The 26433-nt window shown below is 46.8% G+C and overlaps 2 protein-coding genes and 1 long non-coding RNA gene across 7 annotated transcripts in view; 2 read left to right on the plus strand and 1 right to left on the minus strand.

The window, feature by feature from the left end:
* The first annotated feature begins 2324 nt into the window (after window positions 1-2324).
* ehd4 (EH-domain containing 4) lies at window positions 2325-12015 on the plus strand. Its single transcript, XM_029138091.3, has 8 exons — window positions 2325-2789; window positions 3793-3969; window positions 4672-4769; window positions 6537-6703; window positions 6784-6917; window positions 7650-7761; window positions 9092-9256; window positions 10033-12015. Exons 1-8 carry the CDS (start codon window positions 2560-2562, stop codon window positions 10588-10590), a joined length of 1641 nt encoding a protein of 546 aa, XP_028993924.1. The 5' UTR covers window positions 2325-2559; the 3' UTR covers window positions 10591-12015.
* Window positions 12016-12133: 118 nt separating this feature from the next.
* The window catches only part of sptbn5 (spectrin, beta, non-erythrocytic 5), a 31576-nt gene continuing 17276 nt past the window's right edge, over window positions 12134-26433 (plus strand). The window contains exons 1-34 of one of the 5 annotated variants that reach the window (XM_029138086.3): window positions 12134-12419; window positions 13036-13197; window positions 15762-15929; window positions 16074-16190; window positions 16273-16430; window positions 16504-16732; window positions 18738-18824; window positions 18909-19016; window positions 19275-19359; window positions 19448-19581; window positions 19668-19888; window positions 20019-20157; window positions 20270-20404; window positions 20477-20565; window positions 20667-20820; window positions 21017-21220; window positions 21294-21500; window positions 21663-21795; window positions 21927-22063; window positions 22170-22388; window positions 22511-22663; window positions 22744-22874; window positions 22959-23210; window positions 23413-23488; window positions 23596-23807; window positions 24011-24260; window positions 24370-24509; window positions 24633-24732; window positions 24826-24996; window positions 25071-25235; window positions 25437-25526; window positions 25603-25739; window positions 25820-26006; window positions 26112-26221. In XM_029138086.3, the coding sequence (XP_028993919.1) occupies window positions 13039-13197; window positions 15762-15929; window positions 16074-16190; window positions 16273-16430; window positions 16504-16732; window positions 18738-18824; window positions 18909-19016; window positions 19275-19359; window positions 19448-19581; window positions 19668-19888; window positions 20019-20157; window positions 20270-20404; window positions 20477-20565; window positions 20667-20820; window positions 21017-21220; window positions 21294-21500; window positions 21663-21795; window positions 21927-22063; window positions 22170-22388; window positions 22511-22663; window positions 22744-22874; window positions 22959-23210; window positions 23413-23488; window positions 23596-23807; window positions 24011-24260; window positions 24370-24509; window positions 24633-24732; window positions 24826-24996; window positions 25071-25235; window positions 25437-25526; window positions 25603-25739; window positions 25820-26006; window positions 26112-26221 (5057 nt within the window). In that variant the 5' untranslated portion in view covers window positions 12134-12419; window positions 13036-13038. Of the gene's footprint in view, window positions 12420-13035; window positions 13198-15761; window positions 15930-16073; window positions 16191-16272; window positions 16431-16503; window positions 16733-16858; window positions 18399-18737; window positions 18825-18908; window positions 19017-19274; window positions 19360-19447; window positions 19582-19667; window positions 19889-20018; window positions 20158-20269; window positions 20405-20476; window positions 20566-20666; window positions 20821-21016; window positions 21221-21293; window positions 21501-21662; window positions 21796-21926; window positions 22064-22169; window positions 22389-22510; window positions 22664-22743; window positions 22875-22958; window positions 23211-23412; window positions 23489-23595; window positions 23808-24010; window positions 24261-24369; window positions 24510-24632; window positions 24733-24825; window positions 24997-25070; window positions 25236-25436; window positions 25527-25602; window positions 25740-25819; window positions 26007-26111; window positions 26222-26433 lie in introns of those variants that run through there. The other 4 variants (XM_029138088.3, XM_029138087.3, XM_055506039.1 and 1 more) reach the window with 4 other exon arrangements.
* Window positions 13183-14024, minus strand: LOC121201941 (uncharacterized). Its single transcript, XR_005897168.2, has 3 exons — window positions 13932-14024; window positions 13489-13726; window positions 13183-13377 (listed from the first exon to the last, which is right to left on the minus strand). It is a non-coding gene; the product is annotated as an uncharacterized LOC121201941 (long non-coding RNA).

Below are 26433 nucleotides of genomic sequence, written 5' to 3' on the forward strand. Positions count from 1 at the left end.
ACCAGTCAGAAACAAAAATCTTGCCATTTAGGGTAATAAATTACATTGTTGCTTTTATTTTGAAAGGATTTAGAGGTTGTGTGTGAGTGATTACTAAACTATAAAATAGTCATTAGATAGTCATAATTTATCATTCACTAGCAAGAATAGCCCTATTAAAGCAAAAAATTTAGATTAAGCCCTTTCAGAATAAAAGCACCCTAATAAGTGTGAGTGGTTATTTGCTGAACTCTTAAATAGTCTCATTAAAAATTGGTAAGTATTCAGAACCAGAAATGTTCTAATCAATCTTGCCATTAAAAGGTAATAAATTGTAATTGGTGCTTTTATTTTGAAAGGATTTAGAGGAAATGTGTGGGGGTAATAGCGTACCTGTTAATTAGTCTTTAAATAATCATAATTAACCATTCAAAGGCAAAAACAGTGCAGCTAAAGCTAATAAATTGCATTGGTGCTTTTATTTTGAAAGGACGTATAGGAAGCATGTGTGGGTAATTACTAAACTGTTAATGTATCTTTAAATAGTCATAATTACCCATCTAAAAGCAGAAATATTGCTATTAAAGCTAATTATTTGGCTTGGTGCTTTTATTTTGAAAGGATTTAGAGGAAGTGTGTGCTTAATTACTACACAATCCAATAGTGTAGTTGAGTAATCAGTAATAAGCATGAAACTGCTGCCTACACTGAGCATCAGGAGTTTGACCTGTCAGTGAAATCTGCAGCTGCGCCGTCGCCATGGAGACGAAAGGCGGGAAAATCAGGCTCACTCTGCTCTGTAAAAGCAGAGTTTCACCCTGTATAAACAGGCTTGTTCCAGCTAAACCATGATAGTTATCACAAAAATTATTTCATTTTACGAGTCCCAAGGCTTCAATGAGCAAATGGTGTGAATTTTATGTTTGAGGACAAACGTTTGTAGCCACAGTCGCAATTTCAAAATATGTCTCCTCCTTTTTTTTCTCCAGACGTCTGCCAAAAATTATCATTAGAGTCTATGGGAGAATTTCAGGATCTCTCTGTGCTTTGAGGTCGATAGCGACTAAAGTATAAGTCTGAGGGTAAAGCCAGACACATCATTAGAAAGAAGACAAGTATGACTACGATTTAGTGAAATAATTACGTTGATAGAGTAAAAACTGTGGCTGTAGTGACAAGTTAGAGACAGAAGTTCTGTCTTAAAAAAGCGCACATTCTCACTGTAGCTGTGACATCACGCACTCTAACTGACCCAATACACACTAATGGAAAAGCTGAAAATTTAACAAAAACCACACCATATTTAAACGTTCACGAGTCAAAAAGTATAGAAGATACGACAACGCTGATTTACGAGGAGAAAGTTGAGCGATGATGGACGCTTTTGAAGTTGAAATGACGTTTCTACGCCAAAGTATGAAGATGATAGACGCTGATGAAAAGAGGGAAGTTGACAAAAAGTTGAACGATGATTCCCATAGACGACCATTATAAAAAAACGATGAAAAAAGTTGAATAACATTAAAAGTTGAAAAGCTGAAAACATAAAAAGTAATAGCCCACATCTCCTAAAGATGACACACGTTTAGAAAGTTGAACGACGATTCTACGATGAAGCGTTAAAAAGTAGATAGCAATCAAAAAAAGGGCGGAATAAGTAGAAGAAGAATAATAATAATAATAAAGACCGAAGATAACAATAGTGTGAGAGCTGTTCAGCTCTCCCACTAATAAAGACCGAAGATAACAATAGTGTGAGAGCTGTTCAGCTCTCCCACTAAATATCACATTTATTCTGAATTGTATTAATAAATGAGTAAAGCATTGAAGCTAGACACTAAACCCAGTTTCACTTCTCCACATTGCAGTTGTTTTAATTGCTTGTTTTTATTTCTTCACTGGCTGTGTACAGCACTTTGGTCAGGCAAGGCTGTTATAAATAAAGCTGAGGGTGCTGTAGTTTACATGTTAATCCAGCAGGTGGGGCCATAGGACACAAGTCGAGCTTCACGTAGCTCATTCTGTAGTTTTTTATTTTATTCTTTATCATCAACTAAACGATCCAGAAAAGGGTTAGCAAGTGAACTTTTCACCTGATTAACTGTTAATCTGATCAGAACTGTTGACATTTATTTGTACTGTTTTCATTTATTTCTTATCTTTATTTTGTTGGAAGTCCAACGGAAGAGTGGATAATGCTAAATACAACAAGGAAGTCTAAATAAGTGTTGTATGGCGTAATGCAGTGTCAAGCTTTGTGTGTTTGCTTGTTTTCATTCAAGTTTCACCCAGAACGTATAAACCAACTGTCTGTTGCTCCGAAACCTACGTTTGAGGAAATATTCCAATAACTAACGTGTGCGCGTGCGTGAGTGTTTGTGCTTCGTCACAGAGGACGGGCGGTGCCTCCTCCAGGTAGGCGCACGAGCAGCGGCCGCGGCAGCACGACACGCGCGCGCGCACGCGCACCGAGAGCGTTTCCTCGCGGACGAACTGTGTCGAGAACAGCCGGACGCAGCAAAACAGGGAAGTTGGACTCGTGAGCGCGAGCGGATCGAAAGTCCCGGGCTGTTGGAGACCATGTTCAGCTGGGTCAGACAGGAGCAGGGCGGCCGCAACAAAGAGGGCGAGATGTACGAGACGGTGACGGAGGGGCTGCAGAGCCTCTACACCAAGAAGCTGCTGCCGCTGGAGGACACGTACCTCTTCCACGACTTCCACTCCCCGGCGCTGGAGCCCGCCGACTTCCAGAGCAAGCCCATGGTGCTGCTGGTGGGCCAGTACTCCACCGGGAAGACCACGTTCATCAGGTACCGCTCAGTGGCTCTTAGCTGCTCTCAGGTCAGTTCAGAGCCACAGGTGTAACCGAGCCGTTCAAAAGAACACGCGTGTGTTGCTTAGTTCTACAAGCTTCAAGTGATGCTGCTTGAAGCCCGTCCAGCCTCGGCTCGGCCCGGCCCGGCCCGGCCCGGCCGCTGGTTCCGTAGCGGTGAGCTTCGGTTCGGTGCTTATTACAGCGTTACTCTACTCACTCTACGTAGCTGCTCTGCCTCCAGGTGACGTGACCTCAGACACAGCGGACAGCGGGTTTCTGTGCTGTTCTGAAACTGCAGCTTGTGTTTCGTCATCAGGGTCTTAACGTGACCTCAATCAGGTGATTTACCTCTAAAGTTGCCTTTGTTATAACGCTCAGAGTTCATAATCGTCCTGAAGGCTTCAAGGTCAAATTATGGACCGCAGTGGTTCAGGTCTGTTGGCCGCGAGGGAAAGTGAACACTGGCCTGAAGGAAGGAAATGTGTGAGAGTGTTTGTGTAAATAACCATGTACAACTGACCTGCAATCAGTTCAGGCCGAAGCCAGGCTCCGCCCGGCCCAGAGGGCAGCAATGAATCATGGGAGCAGGTTGCCAGCGAATGCAGAGTGGACAGATTTTACACACAGCAGAGTTGATGGACTCCAACACATGGGTGGAGGACCCTGAGCGGGTCAGAGCGCGGCCTCGGATGGGTCACACGGGACCAGGCTGAACCAGGTTCTTGGATCGGTGCTGGTGGATGAGCGCAGGGCCAGAGGCTGACAGCTGCATCACAAACTGCCCCTAACGCACTTTCCATCTCTCCCCCTTTGATGTTGGTGTGAGGCTGTGACAACAGGAAGCTCACTGCAGCGCCTGCCATCGCTTCCTTCCTTTCTCACTGTGCTTTAATGAGGAGAATCCCGTCCGTCTGCTCTGTACTCGTCTTAAAGGACACGTTGCTGCTCTGAACTCCGTGGGTCAGACTGATGTTTCCTCCTGTGCCCCGTTCCTTCAGGTATCTCCTGGAGCAGGATTTTCCGGGGATGAGAATCGGCCCGGAGCCGACCACCGACGGCTTCATCGCTGTGATGTACGGTGAGAACGAGGGCGTTGTCCCCGGCAACGCTCTGGTGGTGGACCCCAAAAAACCCTTCCGGAAGCTCAACGCGTTCGGCAACTCGTTCCTCAACAGGTAAGAGACTCGGTTATTGAGTTAAAGTCAGGTGAACCAGAGCAGCGGGTCCTGAGCAACCCCCCCCCCCAACAAGTGAACACCCCCCAACCAGCCAAGACGCTCAGTCCAGACCCGCTTCCTCTTTCGCTCCAGAAATATGTCTGAGTGGCAGCGGGGAAGAGGAAGTGAGTGTTGAGTACCAGAGGCGTCCCTCTAACCAGGAATCCCACCGAGGAACCGTCCACAATGACCTATTGTTTCCCGGGGGAAGTGTGTGTGCGTCACCACGTGTCAGAGAGGTGGTGTTTGTTTCCTGCTGCGCCGCCACCATTTATAGCAGGTGTCCGACGGCCAAATGTACAGATGTTTACTACACAGCCAGACGAGGCTCACACACAGAGGCCGCGCGCCTGCAGCGTCGATCCACACGATGGAGCTTTTAAAAACAATAGTCGCTTCCGTTATAACAATAACTATGATCACATAATAATAAGAAATAATGAGAGCAACGGCTCCTCTGCTGTAAACGTGACGTCTGAGTCCAGCCCCGGTCCTCGAGAGCCACTGTCCTGCTGCTTTTTACAACTCTGTCCAGCTAATATGACCTTGACCAGTCAGCAGCGACGGACAACCTGATCAAGGAGATCAGCAGGGAGCGTTGGGGAACCAGCAGGACGGGAGTAGAACCGTGAGCACGGTGCTCTGCCTCTGTGTTTGCAGGTTCATCTGCTCTCAGATGCCCAACCAGGTCCTCCAGAGCATCAGCATCATCGACACGCCCGGCATCCTGTCAGGAGAGAAGCAGCGCATCAGCAGAGGTACTCGCATGCACATGATCCCTGCCACGCCACGAGCCCGCGCTATCTGCTTCCTCTGAGTCACTGCAGCTTGTTGCATAAATGCAGATGTGAAAGCGGCCTCACAGGAAGCAGCTGTCGGGCGTTTCTGCTCACACATCTGTAGCTGAGTGTGTTTGATAAGAACGTTTAGCTTCTTGTGCGTCTTCGAGTCCCTGAACATGTGGATGAAGCAGCAGGACAGAACACATCTTCATTGCGTTCGGTCCATTATGACACTTTGCGACTTGGTTCTGTCCCGGTTACTCTCGTAACTGGATCTGAGCATCAGCTGAGAGGAGGCAGTGGGGTGTTCCCTCCATCTGGAAGCAGTTCCAGCGGACTGACGTCAGCCTGTAGGGTCAGTCAGACGAGCCCTGACGTGAGCCGTCGGGCTCTGTCTCTGCTGATGTAGATGGAGGAGTGACGTAGCGCTACAAAGAAGTGGGCCGGGTTCTGTGTGTTTTGGTTTGCATGTCTGGCACAGCTGCTGTTTGCCCACACGCACTGATCTAGAACCGGTCTCCAGCTTCACAGGGCGGAATGTAACTGATGGCAGTGGAGCCTCCAGGGCGTCGGCTCGGTCGGTCGCCAGCACACGAATCTGCTCAACAGAGGCTCGTCATGGTCAGCGCAGGTTAACTCGAGTTAACTCAGGTCAGCGCAGTTTAACTCGAGTTAAATCAGGTCAGCGCAGGTTAACGGAGGTTAACTCGAGTTAACTCAGGTCAGCGCAGGTTAACTCGAGTTAACTCAGGTCAGCGCAGTTTAACTCGAGTTAAATCAGGTCAGCGCAGGTTAACGGAGTTTAACTCGAGTTAACTCTGGTCAGCGCAGGTTAACGGAGGTTAACTCAGGTCAGCGAAGGTCAGAGTATGGTTCATTGGTTCAGACTATGCTCCATGTTTCTGTCAGGCTCAGGTTCATCTTTCCTCTTCTCTCACGTGTTTCTTCTCAGATTTAAAACTTTACATTTCAACAAGTCACTTCATTTAAATTCCTTAACCTAAGCGTCAGTGTTTCATGCTGGGCTCTGTCCAGGTTCCCCTCCCTGCTCCCTGGTCTGGTGCTGGTTTTTGGTTTGTCACCATTAATCCCAATCCAGTCAATGAACCCAGTGACTCTGCACAGCATGACATCACCAGTGCTCAGTCAGAGCAGCCTCTGGTTCTGAGATGCTGCTCACTGTTTGTTAAAGGAAGAGATTGTGTCCTGATGGCTGTGATTCTGCAGCAGAGGAGCTCCAGGTCTGGAGCTGTGGAATTTGAAACGTGATCCTCACCTCATCAACACCTCATCATCCATCCATTTCTGTCAGGTTTCCTCTGCCAAACATTGCACGAATACAGAGTGACGCGGCGGAGGAGGATGTAGTATTGTTCCACTGAAGGCATTTCCCTTCAGCAGGAAGTGGAACATGTGAGTTCACCAGTCGTCCTGTAATAGAACCAGCAGCTCCACCTCTGGCCCGTGTTCACATCTTAGCACACAGGCTGAAGGTCTGAGACCATCCAGCCTCAGTTCCGCCCAGTGCTGCCATCAGTCTCCCACGGGTGCAGGAACCTCAGCATCTGACACCTCAGTGATTTAATGTCCAGACAGAAATGGCGGTGGATTCAGACCAGTCAAAGAGTGAAGCTCCTGCAGACGCAGCCGTTTGTGTGGAAGTGTCCTGGTTGTGGCGTCTGTGTGTAGTGTGAACTAGTTGAGCCTCTGGCTCATAGAAACACTGTCTCTGTCCCTCCTCAGGTTATGATTTTGCTGAGGTCCTGCGCTGGTTTGGAGAGCGAGTGGACCGGATCATCTTACTGTTCGACGCTCACAAACTGGACATCTCTGACGAGTTCTCCGAGGCCATCAAGGCTCTGAAGGGACAAGACGACAAGATCCGGGTGGTCCTCAACAAGGCCGACCAGGTAAGGCCACGAGGACCGTAGGAAAGAAGCCGCCCCCTGCTGCTCACCTGTGACCATGCCTTTCTCACCTGTGCTCTCAGGTGGACACCCAGCAGCTGATGCGGGTGTACGGCGCCCTCATGTGGTCACTGGGGAAGGTGATTAATACTCCAGAGGTGGTGAGGGTTTACCTGGGCTCCTTCTGGGCCAAACCGCTGCAGAACACGGAGAACAGGTCAGAGAGGACCTTATCCCCCATCCCTCCTTCTCTCCATTCCTCCATCCATCCATCCATCCATCCATCCATCCATCCATCCATCCATCCATCCATCCATCCATCCATCCATCCATCCATCCATCCATCCATCTCTCCTTCCATCCATCCATCCATCCATCCATCCATCCATCCATCCATCTCTCCCTCCCTCCCTCCCTCCCTCCCTCCATCCATCCATCCATCCATCCATCCATCCATCCATCCATCCCTCCTTCCCTCCCTCCATCTCTCCCTCCCTCCCTCCATCCATCCATCCATCCATCCATCCATCCATCCATCCATCCATCTCTCCTTCCATCCATCCATCCATCCATCCATCCATCCATCCATCCATCCATCCATCCATCCATCTCTCCTTCCCTCCCTCCATCCATCCATCTCTCCCTCCATCCATCCATCCATCCATCCATCCATCCATCCATCCATCCATCCATCTCTCCTTCCCTCCCTCCATCTCTCCCTCCCTCCCTCCATCCATCCATCCATCCATCCATCCATCCATACATCCATCCATCCATCCATCTCTCCTTCCCTCCCTCCATCCATCCATCTCTCCCTCCCTCCATTCCTCCCTCCATCCATCCATCTCTCCTTCTCTCCATCCATCCATCCATCCATCCATCCATCCATCCATCTCTCCCTCCCTCCATTCCTCCCTCCATCCATACCTCTCTGTGCTCTCTCTCCTAGGCGCCTGTTTGAAGCTGAATCCCAGGACCTCTTCCGGGACATCCAGAGTCTTCCGAGGAACGCTGCTCTCCGAAAACTCAATGACCTCATCAAAAGGGCTCGTCTGGCTAAGGTGAGACAGGAAATGACACTCGCATGCTGAGACTATTGGGTCATTCTCAACAGATCGGGGCAGAGTCCTTTGACGTAAAACACTTTGTGTCGTGTCAGATTCTATGTGACTTCATATGAATTTACCTTCTGCGGCTGAACATATTGAGAATCTAGTTTAAGAGTAATGGAGACACACCGTTCTGCTCTTCTTGTGAAATAGAAAGCAGAAGTATGAGTAAATTCACTGATGCAGTGGAAAGTCTTCCCTGACTCAGACCTCGGTCCTGGAGTTGACTGGAGGGATTTTATAGCAGGATTTCCTCATTCTTGAGCAACAACCCTCGTGAAGCTTCTGTGAAGCGTCAGGTTCTAAATGAGAATCTAGTCCATCATCTTGTGTTAATGTTGAGGTTGGACAAAACTGTTTCCTGTTCATGCCTCCGTCAAGGTCACACTCACTAACCTCCACTAACTCCCCTTCAGTTCCCCATGTCTGTCACCTGCTTCACATTCCTTTGCTCTTTTACTTTCTTCACACACTGACCTTCCTCCACCTCTTTCCTGTTATTCATATTTCACCTGACGTAACTTGAACAATGCACAATATTTATTGTGGTGATGTCTTGTGCAGTTAGAACATTTTATCTGCCAGATTTGGTTGTTGTGCATAGAACTTTGCTGTGTTTTGCTCATTGGGGGGGTTGTTGTTGTCCTGTTCTTCCTGGTTTAGCTCGAGAAGGATGTTAGTGTTAATGAGAGCAGTGAGAGTGTTTCGTTTGTTTCCTTAGGGAGAGTTGCTGCTTACTGTTGAAGCGGTTCATACAGCGTACATTGGTTATTTCTTAGTGCTTATGTTGAGCTATGCAGTCATGAGTAGGAGTTCTCAGGTTGGCGTGGTCACCGTGGTTACACCTGGACTTTACCGTCGAACACTTTAAACACATCTACCACGTTTTAGGAGATATGGTCTGAGAGAAAGTGATAAAAATACACTATTTGGATTTATGCTACTCACACTTCTAGTAAACAATTACAATTAATTTATTCCAACCTTCATCATCTGGCGTCTATTATACTTTATTTTGGTTCTTCCTGTGTCTGTTGATGAAAGTCAACATCTTTCCTTTGTTTCCTTTGTGAGTGTGTGGGTAGAATTTCATTTGTCTTAGCTGTTCTCTCTGCGTCCGTGGTTTAGTGGTTTCAAGGAAGAGATTGAGGAAACCGTTGTCTAAACAGAGCCATTGATACACAGCACTGAGCCAAGTTCAAACTGTAGGGGACTCTGAACGTGTGCGTCTGAGTGGGGACAGTAAAAACACACAGTCAAAGCTGGTGTGTTGTTGCTGCAGGTGCACGCTTACATCATCAGCTACCTGAAGAAGGAGATGCCGTCCCTGTTTGGGCGCGAGAAGAAGAAGGAGGAGCTGATAATGAGGCTGCCAGAAATTTACACCATCCTGCAGAGAGAGCATCACATCAGCCCAGGAGACTTCCCGAACGTCACCAAGATGCAGGTACAACAGGGTGTCTTTGTAAACATCATCAGCTGATGGGAGAGCTCTGCTTTACACCTATGACCTGTGTGTAGCAACAAAGCAACGTCCGATGATGACCCGAATGCAAGCACAACAACACAAACACCCACAGAACAATTTGTGATGGGAAGCATCTGCAGCTGATGTCAGAGATGTGAAGTAGAAGTAAAAGAAGCAGCTGCAGAGATGCTTCCCTCCAGCTGTGTGCTCCCCAGCCACGCTCTTGCTTTTTGGCCCGTAGCTTCGAGGATGTCTCAGATTTTTAGGTTCCCTGGTGAGACAAAAACACAGTCCAACGTGACTTGTGGACCTTCTGGTTCGTCTTATCACTTGTGCTCAGCATTCATGTCAGAGGCCGTCGGTGGACGTGTCCAGCTGCAGAAGGCGGGAGGTTTGGTCCTGGGCCTCATCGAGCATCAGTCGGATGTTGACTCTGTGTGTAAAGTTGTCCCCTAATCAGCGTTGTCGGGTTCCTCCTGCTGGACCAGCTGCCATATAAAATACAAGCTGCAGCTTTGAAGTATTTTTATTGGTGGATAGAAATAAAACTGTTTCATTAGGCTGTAAAAGTTAATCATAACTTGCATATCAAGTAGATACAGTATAAATCTGATCCTGACCTTTTGAACTGGACCTGCTCAGAGTTCTTGCACTTTAACGTGAAGGAAGTGCTGAACTTTTGTTGTGAACTGAAAACCTGTGGATCAGGTTCGGTTTCTAGTTATCCTGACTTTGTTTCTTTCCTCCTTCTGAAGGACATGCTGCAACACTATGACTTCAGTAAGTTCCCATCACTGAAGATCAAGTTGATCGAGTCTGTCGATAAGATGTTGGCCACAAAGATTGCTGTCCTGATGTCCATGATCCGGGAGGAGGAATCCAAGCAGCCTCCAGCCATGGTGTCCGGCGGTGCATTCGAGGGTTCCCAGGACGGGCCCTTCGGTCAGGGCTACGGTGAGGGCATCAGCGCCGGGGCCGACGCCGAGGACTGGATCGTAAGCCGTGACAAGCACCGCTACGACGAGATCTTCTACACACTGATGCCCATCAACGGAAAGATCACCGGCGTCAACGCCAAGAAGGAGATGATGAACTCGCGGCTGCCCAACACCGTGCTGGGGAAGATCTGGAAGCTGGCCGACTGCGACCGGGACGGCATGCTGGACGACGAGGAGTTTGCCCTCGCCCAGCACCTCATCAAGATCAAACTGGAGGGCTACGAGCTGCCCACTGAGCTCCCCCACCACCTGGTGCCCCCAGCCCATCGTAAAAACTCCACCGCAGACGCCCTGTACAACCACACCGAGGACTAGAACACGCCATCTGACAGTGAAGCTCTCAGCCTTTCTGTTTCTACTAATGCTTATATTGGACTCCTCATATTTGGCCCAACGCTTGTCTGCTCCCTGATACGTGGCCTGTGAGAGAAGGCTGCAGGCTACAGACAGGCAATGCGTGCCTGCCATGAGGAATCGGCTTCTAGTGGTCACTTCACGTTTCTGTTCATCAGTCACAATGTAAGCGTCATTGATGAATTTGGTAATAAAAATGAATAACAAACATCAGCTGAGTGGAGAGGGAGCAGAGAGGCTGCAGTCTAGCTGAGCCTTTGCTTTCCATTCACCGGTTTCATTTATTTGCTTCAGTAGTGTCACTTTGCCAGTGTTCAGTCTAGATTCAGAGGCCAAAGATCAGGGGTCAGAGTCTGTCCTGTTTGAACAGCAGACAGGCAGCCGGGGGGGGGGTCTGATGCTTGGCTCAACATTAAGTCGCCTCTGGGGACGGACGACGTCCTGAAACACTTGCCTTCTTCGGTTTCCTCACATTGTAAAGAGCAGTGGAGCAGGAGACCTCTGACCTCTGCTGACTGCACACTGTACTCAGTGACATCAGACATGAACTTGGGGCCTTCTCTCCAGCGTAGACTCAGTAGTTGTTGGGTCTCACTTTAGTCACTTTGTATTTATGTGTTTAGTATCTTTGTAGTAAAGTTGCATCACTCTCCATAACGAGCCCTTTAGGCCCCATGTGATCCTTGAGTGATCTGCTCATCTGCACTATACAAAACCCCCTCAAACCCTGGACTGTTAATCTGTAGCTGGTAACAGTTCACATCAGCTGCTCTCTTAAAGGTGAAAAGAGATGATGTCACCAGGAACATTCAAATCTGCCTCATTTTACAGCCTTTGAACTTTAAAGCTCTTGGGCTGACTTTGCTAAAACCCTTTTTACAGCAGAGCCTCCTTGTGTTTATAGCTGCAGTCGTTCGTGCCTTTCACAGACGCTGTCAGTTCCAATGACAGGACTGAGGTCGCCCTGGAGGATTCGTCTAATGTTTCCACCTGCTCTCACACAAAGAGTAAATCATTCAATCCTACATTTATCTGAATCAAAGCTTGTATTTTTTAATTCTCATATGTTTTATATCCCATTGTGGACATGTTATATACAGTATAACCCATGTTCACAGAGCTGGAAGCTAATAAAGTTGGTTGAGTCCATGTATTCAAGGATGACCAGAGTCAGTGCATATGTGAGTAAAGGGCTGAGCACGGAGTGGTTCAGCGTTCTGTTCGTCTGTTTCCGTGCAGGATGACGGACGCGTATCATTAATCTTAATCCACGCAGGAAACAGACGCGCGTCTCTCTGGCTCGCTGTGTTTATTACAGCCTCCACCTCATGTTTCCTCTCCAGAATTGTTCCTTCGATGCCAAAGGAATAAATGAGTAATACATCATTTTCTAGTTCTGACTGTTTACTAAACCGCACCGTACATGACACAAAGACTTATTCACTCAGCTTGACACCAGTGCAAAGACACAAATAGCTTAAATGAGCACAAAGAGAAAAGAAAAATGTCCATCCAGGAAATTGATAACAAAGAGGACGAAGTGCTGCAGGTACAACTGTGTGCTTGGATACTGTCAGTGTGAACTTTGATCCCTGTAGGTTTTTGCTGCTGTCAGGTAAGAGAAGCTGCTCATGCTGTAAATCCAATGACTTCAAAGTTCACACACACACAGACACCACTCTAGCTGCATCTGGATCAGGGACTGATCGCACTTTCAACGCGTCTGTGGATCTGTCACTCGGACTGAGATTTTCGAACTAAGACAGTGCAGAGCTGCAGGAGGTGGAGAGGTAAGACACCTGCCAAAGCTTCCTTCTGACTGTAATAACCCTAACCCATGTGTATTGACATCCTCCCATGTTAGTGACTCTGGCTGTTAGAGCGGGTCAGGTGTGAGGGATTTAAACTGATTTAAAGGTTAAACCATCAGTTAGGACAAGAGAACGACCCAGCAGACGGCCTGGTACATGACTGACTGCATCGAACGGATGAGCTTTGGGAACCGAACATCAGATGACGCGGCGCGTGACTGCATGACTTATGAGGAATTTTTACAGCAGTGTATTTAAGGTGTGACTGTTCGTGTCACAAAACCTCACTAGAACTTCACACACCCAGAGAGTTGTGTAATGAACTTTGGTTGTATCATGAAATAGTGGCCTGGTAGCTCTGGGTAAAGTGTTAGTCTGAAAAGCAGAAGTAGATCCCACCAGGTGTGTCCTTGAGCAAGACACTTTACACTAGCTCCCTGAGCGCCTCTTGTGTGGGAGTTCCTCGCTGCTACTCCTTGTGTGAAAGGGTTTTATGTAAAGAAAACAATTTCCACAAGGGGGTCAATAAAGTCGGACTTAAATCCTGTTCTGTACTTTTCCATCTACTGAGTTTCAGAAATCTTTGTTTATTCAGTTTATGGTAACAGACTGTACCTGGAACACTTCCTACTCTTCTGCCAGGATGGAGGCTGAGGAGGACGGCGCCGGCCGGGTCCGGGAGCTGCAGCAGCAGAGAATGGCGGTCCAGAAGAAAACCTTCACCAAGTGGATGAACAGCGTCTTCTCCAAAAATGGGGTGAGACAGAACAGCCTAAGGGGTGTGGGCTTCGTTTACGGGTTTGTCCATGGGAACTGTACCCAGAGAGTGTGTGTGAGGATGCTCCTTCTGATGCTGCGGGTTCACTGTTTGTTCTTTTAGCACATGTTTCAGTTTGTTGTTTGTGATAAAGATGGAGGCTGTGCTTTCAGAAACATGCTGTTGAAGCAAACACAGATAAAACTGTTGAAGCTGATGCGTTAAAGCTTCAGCAGTTTCTGAAATCTGCTCTTTGATTCACAAGGGCAAAGGCCCCTTTATCAGGGTCACCTGAAATATGTAGGCCGTCAGCTGACTAACGTGATGTTGGACATTTTCCCTTTGGACCTCTATGACCTGGTCATAACAAACTGAATGTAGGCTAGGGAATAAGGAGTTAGAGAGATTACAGCTCTTATTTCTTAGCGATAACTCTGTGCCAGCTGTTGGATGAGACCTGCTGCTGATCCCCATTCCCAGGATTCCTCAGAGGTTTCTGCAGGGTGGCAGCAGCTTTGAGCTTCTTGTCCTGTAATGAGATCATAATGTTTATGAAAATATATTCTGGGCTAACGTTATCTTATCCCCTCATTTGAAGGCATCATTTATATTATTACTAATTTGTTTTATGTCTGTCCGTCATTATGTTAGCAACTCTATTAACCGTCACATATCTGCCTATTAAGGCCTATTTAAACCACCCAGAATATAACGGAGAATTCTACAGTTCAAACCTGCAGGCTTCGCTCCGCTAACGCGTGCGGCCGCTGTTGTAGTACTGCCTCTGACCATTGGCAGCACTAAACTCCATCCTTAAGTAGGAACGATGCAAAAAGCAAGCGAAGAAGAATTTACGCGCCGTTTTTAGGTAGACTCAACCTACTTTTCCGACATTATTCAGAGACGCCAGATGGTAGCTTGTCTAATAATGCGCTATTATAAGAAGAGGACGGCTTGAGGCATACTTTAAGTATTTAATAATGCACACATCCGTTAGAGCTGTAACAATAAATCCTGCCCAAAGTTAGAAATTGTCTGTTATCCAAAACAAAGATGGCGGCCGCCTGTTGATTAGACGCCCGACAGAGCCGGGAACGGAGTTGAGTCTCTTTAACCAGACGCCAGGTGCTTTCTTCCTAAAAAACACCAGAACGGAGGTAATTAACTGACAAACAGCGCTGATTAATTAACCACCGACCTTATGGCTAAGCCAAGTAGCTAATGCTAACCTCATACTGTGACAGCAGTCCTTTACTGTCTGTTAATTTGGCTGTGTAGTGTGTGGTTACTCTAGTTGTGTGTTTGTTATTGATGCATTTTTTGATTTATAATTGCATTGATTGTATTTTTGGTTGTATATTGTGCACGCCAGATTGCTGTTTAATTCTATTTTTTGTTTCAAAGTGTTAGTGAAGCGCAGTGTTTTGTAGCGACAGACGGCGCTGTGCTGAGTTAAAGGGAAGCGTGCGCATTTACCGTGCGAAAAGTGGATTAAACCCTAAAACGTGGAACCTTTGGTGGCAGAAAGGATCTGGCGATGCATGGAATGCTGTTGGGACTGGACCCTGTTGTGTTAAAGATAATAAATTTTCTTTTGAACTGATCAGACTCGCCGTTCTTCTGCTTGCTAAGGGAAAGCTACAGAACGGCTCAATAAGAAGGCGGACGACGCGTAAAAACGTAACACCTGGCCTTCAAAGTTAGGACGTGGTAAACGAGTTTTCAGTGGCAGTATTTAATGGGTCCAGGAGCATGGTCTCTGTCTTTGGACATTCTGGCAAGTCAGACGTCCAACACCTTAAACAGAAACTAAAGGTAACACAAGGTTTGATGTCTATCAGGTCTACCGTAATAACCGTATTATAACGCATCCACACACAGTCGATAACAATCCTATTAAAGAATGATCATAGTTTGGTAAGACTTATCGCTAAACGTCAGTTCAACCCTGAAGATGGTCAGTGTTTGTTTTACTTTTAGAAGACGCAGATCTTATCTGTAGGAATGTTGTCACTTAGCTACTCTTACTTTTGAGACAAACTTCACCTCTGACCTGCTGAGAGCCAGGATGTCCTGAACGCTGTACTGAAAGGTTATGTAACACACGGAAACAGCACTTCACATCCTGTCAGATGTCATTAACCTTTTCAAACTCAGCTTCTTGCTTGTCACACAGATGTAAACATTGTGTGCTGAGAAAACCTCAAGTAGCTGCATTTGCTGTGACTGACTTGCTGAATTAGTTATTTAGTAGTTTGAACACGTGGCAGAATGAGTCAAAGCTGTAACAAACAAAAGGCTTCTTGTAATTTACTTTCTAAATGAATATTAGTTTATATTACTGCTTGTTGCTGTGTTGTTTTTGCAGGAATAAAACAAAAGAGTGGATCATATGCATCAAATTTACTCTCAACATAAACACTCAAACCACTGGATGGCAATGTTGTGTAATTTCACACCATAGTGGTTTTAAGCATCAGTAGATTTTTTTAAATTACACTCTTTATGTGTCACAGAATTGTATAAAACAGCAGTTGGTACTAAACTGTCCTGATTCCCTACAGGAGGACATAGATCTGACTGATGTCTACACGGAGCTGAAGACTGGAGTAGTTCTGATTCGTCTTCTGGAGTTAATCTCCAGAGAGACGCTACCTCCACCCAGTAAACGTAAACTAAGAGTTCACTATCTGGAGAACAATTGCATCGCTATTAACTTCCTCAAATCTAAGGTAACTAAGCCTTCATGTTGTTCAGGGATTTTGATGCACCACCTGGTTGAGCAGGTCCTGTGGAATTATACCTTCATATGAACATCAAGGTTATTGTCCTCTGTTAAGCTCTGCATTTAAGCTAGTCACTGTCTTCTCTGTCAGATTCGGGTGGATCTGATTGGTCCAGAGAATGTGGTGGACGGGGATCGTACACTGATCTTGGGTCTGCTGTGGATCATCATCCTCCGGTTCCAGATCGGTCCCATCAACCTGGACGAGGTAAGATATGAAAATACTGTTTTCTGTACAAAAATCTACAATATGAATTTATCTTTCTTAATTTCATGTTCTTTAATAAAAGGAGGCAGGTGGAGGGAGTGTGGCTCATCGCTCAGCAAAGGAAGCACTGCTGATCTGGTGTCAGAGGAAAACATCTGGCTACGATGGGGTCAATGTGCAGGATTTCTCCTCCAGCTGGAGGGACGGACTCGCTTTCAATGCCCTCATTCATGCACACAGGTAAAACACACACAGACTTGTTTCTGCCATTTTCCTCTGTCAGTCTCCTCCATGTCCTTCCTCTACATCCCAGGCCTGACCTGTTTGAATTCCACCGCCTTCATGGAGATGATCCATGTCATAACCTGGGACACGCCTTCTCTCTGGCAGAGCAGGAGTTTGGGATCATGCAGCTGCTGGAGGTGGAGGACATGGTGGTCCCTCATCCAGATGAGAAGTCCATCATGACCTATGTGTCTTTGTACTACCACTACTTCTCCAAGATGAAACAGGGACAGACTATACAGAAGAGACTTGCTAAGGTTTGAACCAACACTACCAGGGGGTTTGGTACTAAAACACAAATTTAATCCAATTCAATTTTTTTTATATAGCGCCAAATCACAACAAAGTTATCTCAAGGCACTTTACAAGGTAAGGTTTAAGACCTTACACAACTAAACCCAAGAAATCCCAACAAAGAAACCTCCAGCAGAACCAGGCTGGATGTGAGAAAAGCACAACAGCAACAACAGAGCACAGGCAGGATGGTTGGACCAGGGACTGGATACAGGGGGATGGTTGGATCCGCAGCTGCCCTAGCATTAAGCTGTTATTATGTTATGGTAATAGGTACATACTATAATGTGAACTCTAAAACTGTAATTAAAAGTGTAAATGCCTGCCTGAGACGTGTGTACTGTAAGTAGTAAGTTGCAGATCAGGTGCAAGTACCAGTTACATAGGCTACAATGTCCTAGTTCAATAGACACATTAGCTTGTTTTTTGTAAATGTAGCTAACGTTAGAGCTGATAATGGTGGGTATTGTCCAATCTCCAGACTGTTATGTCCTCTGCAGGCTGCTTTCGGTTTTGCAGACAGTAGTTTTCTCTCTGGTTCTTCACTGTTTGCTGTTAACACATTGCTTTCCTAGTGGAATGTGCCACAACTGTGACATTGTTTAATCTGATTTGGCCTCCTTCTTGTCTGACAGTGAGGATTACGGCTGGATTAGATTCAGGACTAACAGGAAGTGCCCTGCTGACAGAGCTACAACACATAGAACTGACCCACTAGCACACTTACAGATGCAACTGTATGGTTCTCTCAGATAAATCATATTAACAAATACAGATGAAAAAATCCCCCATAATAAAGCATTACTGTTAACCTGGTAAACCAACTTAAATCACAGGGTAATGAAGGTTTGCTTCATGTTGTAAATATTGTGAGTGCAATGTCCTGCTGATTTAGACAGAGGCAGTGTCCAGACTGAGCACAGAGCAGCATCACCGCATTACCTCTTTATTTATTTAGATGTCAGGGGCTTGTGCAAACTGTGTAATCTCTATTCTGTGTGATTGTGGGCGGAGCTGCAGATTCTAAGCTAATTAGGACAGATAACACAGTGAGACAGCGCCCAAGGCAGCAGGAGAACATTCACAGAGCTGAGAGCAGTAGTTACACCTCCACAAGCTCTCTGCAGGGTAGAGGGAACGAGAACGGACGGAGGATGTGGTCTTAGTTCAGATTTGAGCTCTGTCTGTCTGTGATCCCTGGTGGGACGGTAAGCTTAGGTAGTTACGTTGCTGCAATTGAGAGTGTTTACTTCCTGCCACCAGCCGTGCAGTACAACATCCGAGCCGTTTTTTCTACCACCACTGGTGCCATTAAAATATCACACAATTTCAATGTAGTTTTGCACAAACTGGGGCAAATTGTATCTCTCGTACCTATCTAGAAGGAAACGTATGAAGGTCAGCTTTATAAACACATGAGCTGGCTATCGGGGCCATTCTGCTCCAGTGGCTTTCACCGGGTCACACAAATATTGTGCACCGGGTGAGTTGAGGCTTATCAGTGAACCAGGGTGAACTGGGTGGATCAGTGAGGACTGTGTAGGCAGTATGTTAGCAGGAGGACATCTCAGTGGTCAGTGGGTGAAGAGGGAGTACAGGAGAGAATCCTCAGCAAGATCCCACCACAAGGTTTGTTATGCCTCATAATCCTGTGCTGGTGTTTTTGTGCTTTATACTCTGATTAGATGATAATTTGTTCAAAACAACTTTTAGGGCCTTTACAGATAATTCTTAGGGCTGCTGTGGTCTAAGCTTTATTACACCTATTTGATGACTTGTATTGTGCTTGTCAGGGGCCTAGATGTCATGTTTTAAGGTGTCTTTAGAACTTAATGAAGGTTAAATAACAAAAACTTTTTACAGTTATTGAAAGATGACTTCTTATCAAACCATGTCTGTCATCAATCCAAAAGGTTCGTGATGCTTTGGTTGTGACTGACTTGTGACGGACTGACTGTGCCTTTGTAGATTGTTGGCATGCTGATGGAGCTGGATGACATGAAGGTTCACTATGAAAGAATGGTCTCAGATCTGCTTCACTGGATCAAAACCAAAGTAAGCAAATCTCCATTAATAGTTTAAATTAGTTTACATGTAAACAAGCAGAGATGGGCATTGATGTCCTGAGTTTAATTGAAGGTGGTGCAGCTGAATGACAGGAGATTCCCAAACACTGTGAAGGAGATGCAGACGCTCATGACAGCATTCAAGACCTTCAGAACTGTGGAGAAACCTCCCAAATATCAGGTTAGACACATTAGAGCTTATTAGAGTTCAGCTGAGGCCTCTTGGTGATTCATTTCAGGGGCTTCATCAGGCTGTGACCAATTTATAACAATGAGAACTAGATGCTAAAGTGTAAAATATATAGTCACGTTAAGCTAATAGTTTCCTAAGATGCTCTGCTTCATATCCAGCCCTGTGGTTTTCAAGGCTCGAGTCTGAAAGATGACATGTGGTGTGTTACAGTTTGTGTTGTCAGCCTTTCACTGCTTTTTACTGTAGGAGCGTGGAGTGATTGAAGCTCATCTATTCAGTCTGAAGACTCAGCTGTCAGCCAACAACCAGTGGGCTTATAATCCTCCAGAGGGTAATGACACAAACAAACGAGTCACAATTCAGTTTGTGTCTACCTAACGCCTAACACTGTGCGTGTGTGTGTGTGTGCGTGCCTGAAGGCAAAACCCTGAGTGATGTAGAAAAAAGTTGGGTTTTGCTGGAAAAAGCTGAACATGAGCGGGAACGAGATCTGCAGGAGGCACTGCTCCGCCTAGAGGGTCTGGAGCAGATAGCTCAGAAGTTTGGAAGGAAGGTGAAAGCACACACAGAGTCAGAGTGAACTGAATTACAGAAACACTGAGATGAAACAAGAACTGAATCAAGCATCTGCTTCCTTAGGCAGCGCTCAGGGAGGGATACCTGGATGATACGCTGCGTCTGATTCGAAGGCAGGACCTCAGAAGCCTGTCCACCCTGGAGGAGGCCCAGGCAGCAGGCCGCCGTCTAGAGGCCCTCGCCACTGACATTCTGGCCAGAGAACCACGGTTCGCCACCTTGCGAGACATGGCCACAACCATGCAAAGGGGAAATTACCACAGCAAGGAGCAGGTCATCAGGAGGTGAAGGACAAAGCCTTAGAATGTTTATATCCAACCACATCGTGCTTTGTGTGTGACATCACAGTGAAGGTGGCATTTTGTGTGTTCGTGTGTGTTATAAAATGCATTTTTGTGTGTTTGTGTTTCAAAGAGAAGAGAACATAAGACAGCGATGGAAGCACCTGCTGCAGCAACTTAACGAACACAGGGGGCTGCTGGAAAACGTAGTTGGGACTCTCAGCGCCCTACGTGACATCGAGCTCCTCTCCCAGGACCTGAGAGAACTGCAGGTAAATTTACTGAGCACGTATTTTAGTTGTTCAGTGAACAGATGAAGAATATTGGCAAAACATCTTTAGCTGCTCCCACATTCCTTAAATTGACCTTTTTCTCTGTTTCCAGGCTCAGGCCAGTTCCTCTGAAGTAGGTAAGCAGCTGGCAGAGGTGCAGTCCCTCCTTCAGAAGCAGGATCTTCTTGAAGCTCAAATCTCAGCTCATGGTGAATCCATCACTGCCATAAGCAACACAGCACTGAAGGTAGGCTGCTGTCGTTACGCTTCAGAGGGCGTGGATAAGTGCTACATCTTTCTCGCTCTTTCTTTTTCTCAGGGAAAACTAGGAGATGGTCGAGAGATTCAGAGCAGAGTGAGAGCTCTTGACACTCAGTACAACTCTCTGGTGTCTCTCAGCAGCAACAGGTTTTCTCTCTCCTACTTTTGTAACTTTTATTGTTTATTTAGCTTCTTTCCTGTATGGATTTGTTTGTTTCACCTTGTTCTGCGCTTTTTCCTCTTGTCAGGAGGAAACGGTTGGAGGCTGAGTTGAAGCTGTTTGAGTTCTTCAATGACTGTGAGGAGCTGGAGGCCTGGATATATGAACGCTGGCTGAGGTTGCAAACTGCTGGATTAGGACAAGACCTCAACCATATTCATCTTGCCCAACACAAACACAAGGTGAAGCAACCAAGACCACTGTCAGGAACACAACAGCTAAAGCAGATGTAGTGTCTGAAGGAGCACCTTGGTACTGGACTGGTTGCGGTGCAGACCACATAAGCACATACAAATCCACAAACCCACTTTTAGTTGCAGTACAGAAAAGGAAAATCTCAGAGTGAGCATTTAAATAAATTCAGTTCTAATGTAACAGGTGCTGGATGCAGAGTTTCAGGCCCAGGGACCTCTGTACCAGAGTGTTGTGTGTCGTGGTCAGGCCCTCCTGTCCACTCAGACTCCGATACACCAGAGAGCTGTTCAGAAATGGATCAGGACTCTAAAGAAGCAGTGGAGCCACCTGACTACAGAGGTGATGGGGCATCGGGACAGGATGCAGGCTGCTGCTATTATCAAGCAGGTACCAAAGTGTTTCCGAGCCTCCTGTCTCATTGTTCATGCAAATTTGAACTAACTCCTTTCTGTCCCTGCAGTATTTTGCTGATGTTGCAGAAGCCACCTCTTGGCTAGCTGACAGGAAACCGCTGCTGACCAGTGGTGATCATGGGAAGGATGAGTTGAGCACGGCGGCTTTGCTGCAGCGTCACCTGCGAGTGGAGAAAGAGATGGTGGCCTATGCCTCAGAGATTAAAAGGCTGTCGCAGCAGGCGAGGAGCGCAGCAGAGTTTACAGCTCTCATTGTGAGTTTAGTCAGAATAAATGTGTGCAAGTGTGATGTCAGCTGCCTGTCTGTGGACACTAGAGACTAGAAGAGTGAGGTCAAAGGTGGAGCAGATGCTCACATAAACATAAACGTCGACATAAACACGTGGAACATGGTTAAACTCACTCTGCCTGTACAGGTGGAGCAGCAGGAGCCAAAAAATATCCAGTACAGTGACTCTTCAGAGGAGGAGGAGGGGTCTGGTTGGCTGGTGGGCTCCCCCACTCAGACTGAGGACAAGAAGGCCAAGGTCCGCTTCAGATACAGCAGAGGTACTGTAGCTCTGCTGTGGGCCACTTTACACATTATATTTGTGGGTACTGTTACCCACTGGTGTCCAAGTAAACTCTTATTGTCTGATTCAGACAGATTTAAAACAATCGTTTTTGGATTGTTTCTTCAGGTCAGTTTCCTTGGGATCGTAATGAGATTGTTGCTGTTCTTGGTGCAGAACCAGATGGAGACAGGGTTCTGGCTAGAGACAGTCGAGGCCACCAGCAGCTCATTCCCAAAACCTACCTGACACTGCTGCCAGCCCCTGTATGAGAAGTTATTAATGACATATATCTATAGGTGCCCATAGTGTGGTCCAATTCCGGACCTCTTCTCATCTGATATAATCACACTGCCGCTGTTGCCTTATCAGGCTCTGGCTCCTGCTCCTTCCCCACTGGTCTCTACCAGCCGTATGCCAGGAAGCCCAGACAGGAAGATAAGTCGTCCGAGGCGCAGCCGCTCAATGCGTCGCGGCACCACTGAAATCCAAAGAACAACACTGCCCGACCCACAGTACCAGAGAGAAACTGTGGAAAGCACGCAGGCTGAACTGGACCAGGACTACAATTTCCTGTACAACTTGGTCAAGGTGGGAGGAGAAAGTGTAATCTGAGTTAAAATACTGTAGATCTGCAAAACTGAACATTTAAAGCTACAAAACATGTGAGACTTTATTCTAGAATTGTTGTTGTTGTTGTTTGGTGTTTACAGTCAAGGATTAGTGCTCTGGATGAGATGCTGCAAATGCATCGATTCTACAACATCTGCCAGGAGTTTGAGTCATGGATAGAGGACAAAGAGAACATCCTGAGGACCTTCAATGCCAACGCTGACATCCTGGGAGTGGTGCAGGCCAAATATGAGGTGAAGACTTCCCTCAGCACCAACGTAGAACATAATTACATGTGTTGTGTGGCTTGTAATAACACTTACTTCTCTTTCAGAACTTCTTGACTCAGTTGGCAAGTGGTCATGGACAGTTTGCTCATATAACAAAAATGGCAGAGGAGCTGGAGAAAAAGCGGCACAGTAAACTGAGAGAGATCCAGAGCAGACTAAAGAGCATTTCCAGCAGGTGGAGCGCATCACCAGCAGCATCTTAGATATCAAATCAGCGTCTACCTGCAGACTCTAAGCTTGTCTGGCTTTGTGTCCACAGGTGGCATCACATCCAGAGGGTGAAGGATGAGAAAGGTCACGAGCTGCTGAGTACAGCAGATGTGCAGTCTTTTCTGCAGAGCTGTGCAGAGACTCAAACTCAGTTGCTGGATCAACTGTCCCGGCTTGACACAGTCGATGTAGGCTGCACCTCCTTCACCCTGCAGATTGAAGAAAAGAACCAGACTCGGGCCGTCAGAGATATCCAAACCCTGGAGGCCAAGATCGCTTACCTGAAGAACGTAGCAAAAATGTATGTCAGGACATTTATTAAAATGTAATGCGATAAGATGAGAAACATCTATGTTTCCACTTTGTTATTTCATGAGGTTAGTAAAACACAGAACTCACAGAACAAGGAACCCAGGGCGTGAGGGAACTATCAGACTGGACCTCTGGATTGGAGCAGACTTGACTGCAGTCACTGTTAACCCCAGTGTCATCTTCTGTTACAGGAAGCAGGACTGCAGTCCAGCAGAGAGTGCTGGCATCATGAAGGAAGTTCGCTCCCTGGAGGCTCTGCTCAGACAGGTTTAATTCACATTGTTATGACTGGTGTCTAAATACAATTCCCATCACGGTTTTAACCTTTTAGGTCAAGTTCCTGGTCCTCAACACTACTCTTCTGCCTCACTCAGGTGAAGCGTCAGGCTACCGACAGACAGCGCCTCCTGGAGGAGGCCCGCAGGCTGCAGGGCTTCCAGCAGCAGGCCAAAGAGCTGCAGCACTGGGCAGGTTTGGTGCAGGAGATTCTCCAGCAGGAGCAAGCAGCTACTGATGTGGCCTCAGCTGTTGCACTGCTGCAGCAACACCAGGACCTCTGGCTGGAGATGAAAGAGCAGAGGAACAGGTACTGAACAAGATACACCCAAAACAGTAAAACGCTGATGCTGCCAACATTAAAATATTCACAATGTTAGCTTTGATAATGGTTTACAGTGTGAAATAGTGTTCACCCTGTCAATAAGCATTTGTTGACTCGTCTCATTTGTTATTAAGTATTAGAGTGAAATCAAAATTGCAGTGTAAGTGACCTCTGACTTATTTTCTCAGGTTGGTGGAGGTAGAGACGTTAGGGAGATCTCTTCTTCAGGGCTCCTCTAATGGGAAAACAGGTGGTGTCAACATCCAAAAAATGCTGGAGAACCTCAGTACTGACTGGGTCAAGCTGGACAGGGTATGGACTCGGAGGAAGCAGCATCTGGAGCAGGAGTTGGAGCTCCAGAGGCTGAACCAGGAGGCAGATCGTATTGAGGCTGCACTGTCGGGGCACGAAGCCCGACTGAGGGTCCAGGATGTTGGGGTGAGGACGTACATTGACTTTAACCATAGCACAAGGCATCAGAGCTTCATGGGCTCTCAGTGTGTGCGTGAGTCAGTGCAGAGTGTTAATAACGTGTCCGATGATGCAGGACTCAGTGGACAGTGTGCACCGTCTGATGGGTCGACAGGAGGAGCTGGAAGGTCTGCTGAAGGCTGTGGAAAAACGGGTCCATTATTTCACTGAGTGCAGCCAGAAACTGATCAACCAGCACCACTACGCTGCAAAACAGTGAGGGAACATTAGGCTTTTAGGACAAAGAATGATCTGTATCAGTTGACTGACAAATGGCAAAAGGCAGCAGAAAAGTCATGTGTCCATAATTCATTGTTACATACAAAGTTTGTCTTTCAGTATTAAGGAAAGAAGCAGGAGCCTTCAGAAGGCCAACACGAGGCTGAAGGAGAGCAGCAGGCAGAGGAGCAGTCTGCTGCTGGCCTCCAAGAAATACCAGGTTGTTACTTCATAACTTATGCATCTGTGATGTGAAGGTTTTAAAGTTAAAAGTTTAAAGTTGTTGAACACATCATGATGGCTTGTGCTGCAGGAGTTTCAAAGGGATGCAGATGAGCTGCTGCTGTGGATGGAGGAGAAGTTCAAGTTGGCTGAGGAAGAGTCGTATCGTGACCCCACCAACATTCTCCCCAAGCTGAAGAGACACGAGGCCGCAGAGAGGGAGATGCAGGCCAACCAGGTCTGGCTGGACCGGATTGTTCAGGTAACGTGTGCTCCCTGGGGCCCCGTCCAGATCCAAAGGATTGGAGTTGCATTAGCGTTTCTTTATCTGTTCAGCACGGGCAAGAGATGCTTGCTGAAGATCATTACAACAGTCTGAGCATCACCAGAAAGTCTGCTCAGCTCCGCAGCCGCTGGAAGAAACTTCAGGACAAGATGACTGACAGAGGAGACAAACTGAGACAAGCTGGACAGCAGGAGCAACTCATGGACCTGCTGCAGGTGAACACCAGGACATCTGTACCTGACCGCTCTATTCAACTGTTGAAGCACCAGTCACTCATATTGTGCACTTTTTTGCACTAAGATACAGTGACACATCTACAGGGACTAGATGTCACTCCCTCTTTCTGTTACAGCACAACTAAAGTTGTTTCCAGTTTTAAAAATGTCTCATGCTTAACATTCTTCCTCCTTCCTCAGGATGCCAAGCTGAAGATTGAGGCTATTCAGTGGATGCTGAACAATGCTGCTAAAGGTCACGACCTACGCTCCAGTCGACAGCTACTGAAGGTGAGGCCACCAAGTAAGTTAGACTTACGCTGTGGAATCTATCTGTGGTCTGAAACTCTCCTGTCTGTGTGTGAAGGAGCATCAGCAGCTGGAGGAGGAGGCCAAAGAACTAGCAGACAAGATCAGCTCCATCATCTGCAGGGCCAAACACCTCGCTTCCACCCACTTTGACTCTAAAAGGATTCTCCAGGAGACAGACACTTACCTTACCCTGTAAGTCCACTCTGTCAACAGTTATTTTATTACAGTTGTAATAAACCTATTCAGCTTTTACTGAATGAACTCTTCTGCAGGTTCAAGTCCCTCCAGGTGCCTCTGGACCAGCGCCGTGCCCAGTTAGAGGCCTCTGTGCTGCTATTTGGATTTTATCACGATGTGGATCTGGAGCTAAACTGGATCTCTGAGCATGTTCCCTCCTCTGGGTCTACAAGTTATGATAAGTCTCTGGCTGGAGCCATCAGCCTCATGCAGACACATAAGGTACTGATTTGAACTCAACATGGACCTGCCACGTTCATGTTTTATTTAAAATGTATACATAAAATTAACACAACACACCCAGTGATGCTAGACGTTTGTGTGTAGGAGCTGCAGGCAGAAGTAAACGCCCACCAAAAACACCTGCAGCACATACTGGAGAAGGGTCGGAGCCTGGCCAGATCCAGCGAAGCAGACGCAGAGCTAGTCCTCCAGAGGTGACACTCTCACTTTAAATGGAGCATAGTGGAACTTATGAAGTAGGACATATCCATGGCAACCAGCTCTATTAGCTTAATGCTGCTGTAGCTACGTCCAGCAACCATAAAAAACGTTCACTAATGATGTAAAGAGGACGAGTGCTAGGTCTTACTACAGCTATGCATAAAGTTTGCTAACCTCACATCTGTACACATCTCTCTACACAGTA

This window comes from Betta splendens, chromosome 22, assembly GCF_900634795.4.
Source record: "Betta splendens chromosome 22, fBetSpl5.4, whole genome shotgun sequence".
NCBI lineage: Eukaryota > Metazoa > Chordata > Actinopteri > Anabantiformes > Osphronemidae > Betta > Betta splendens.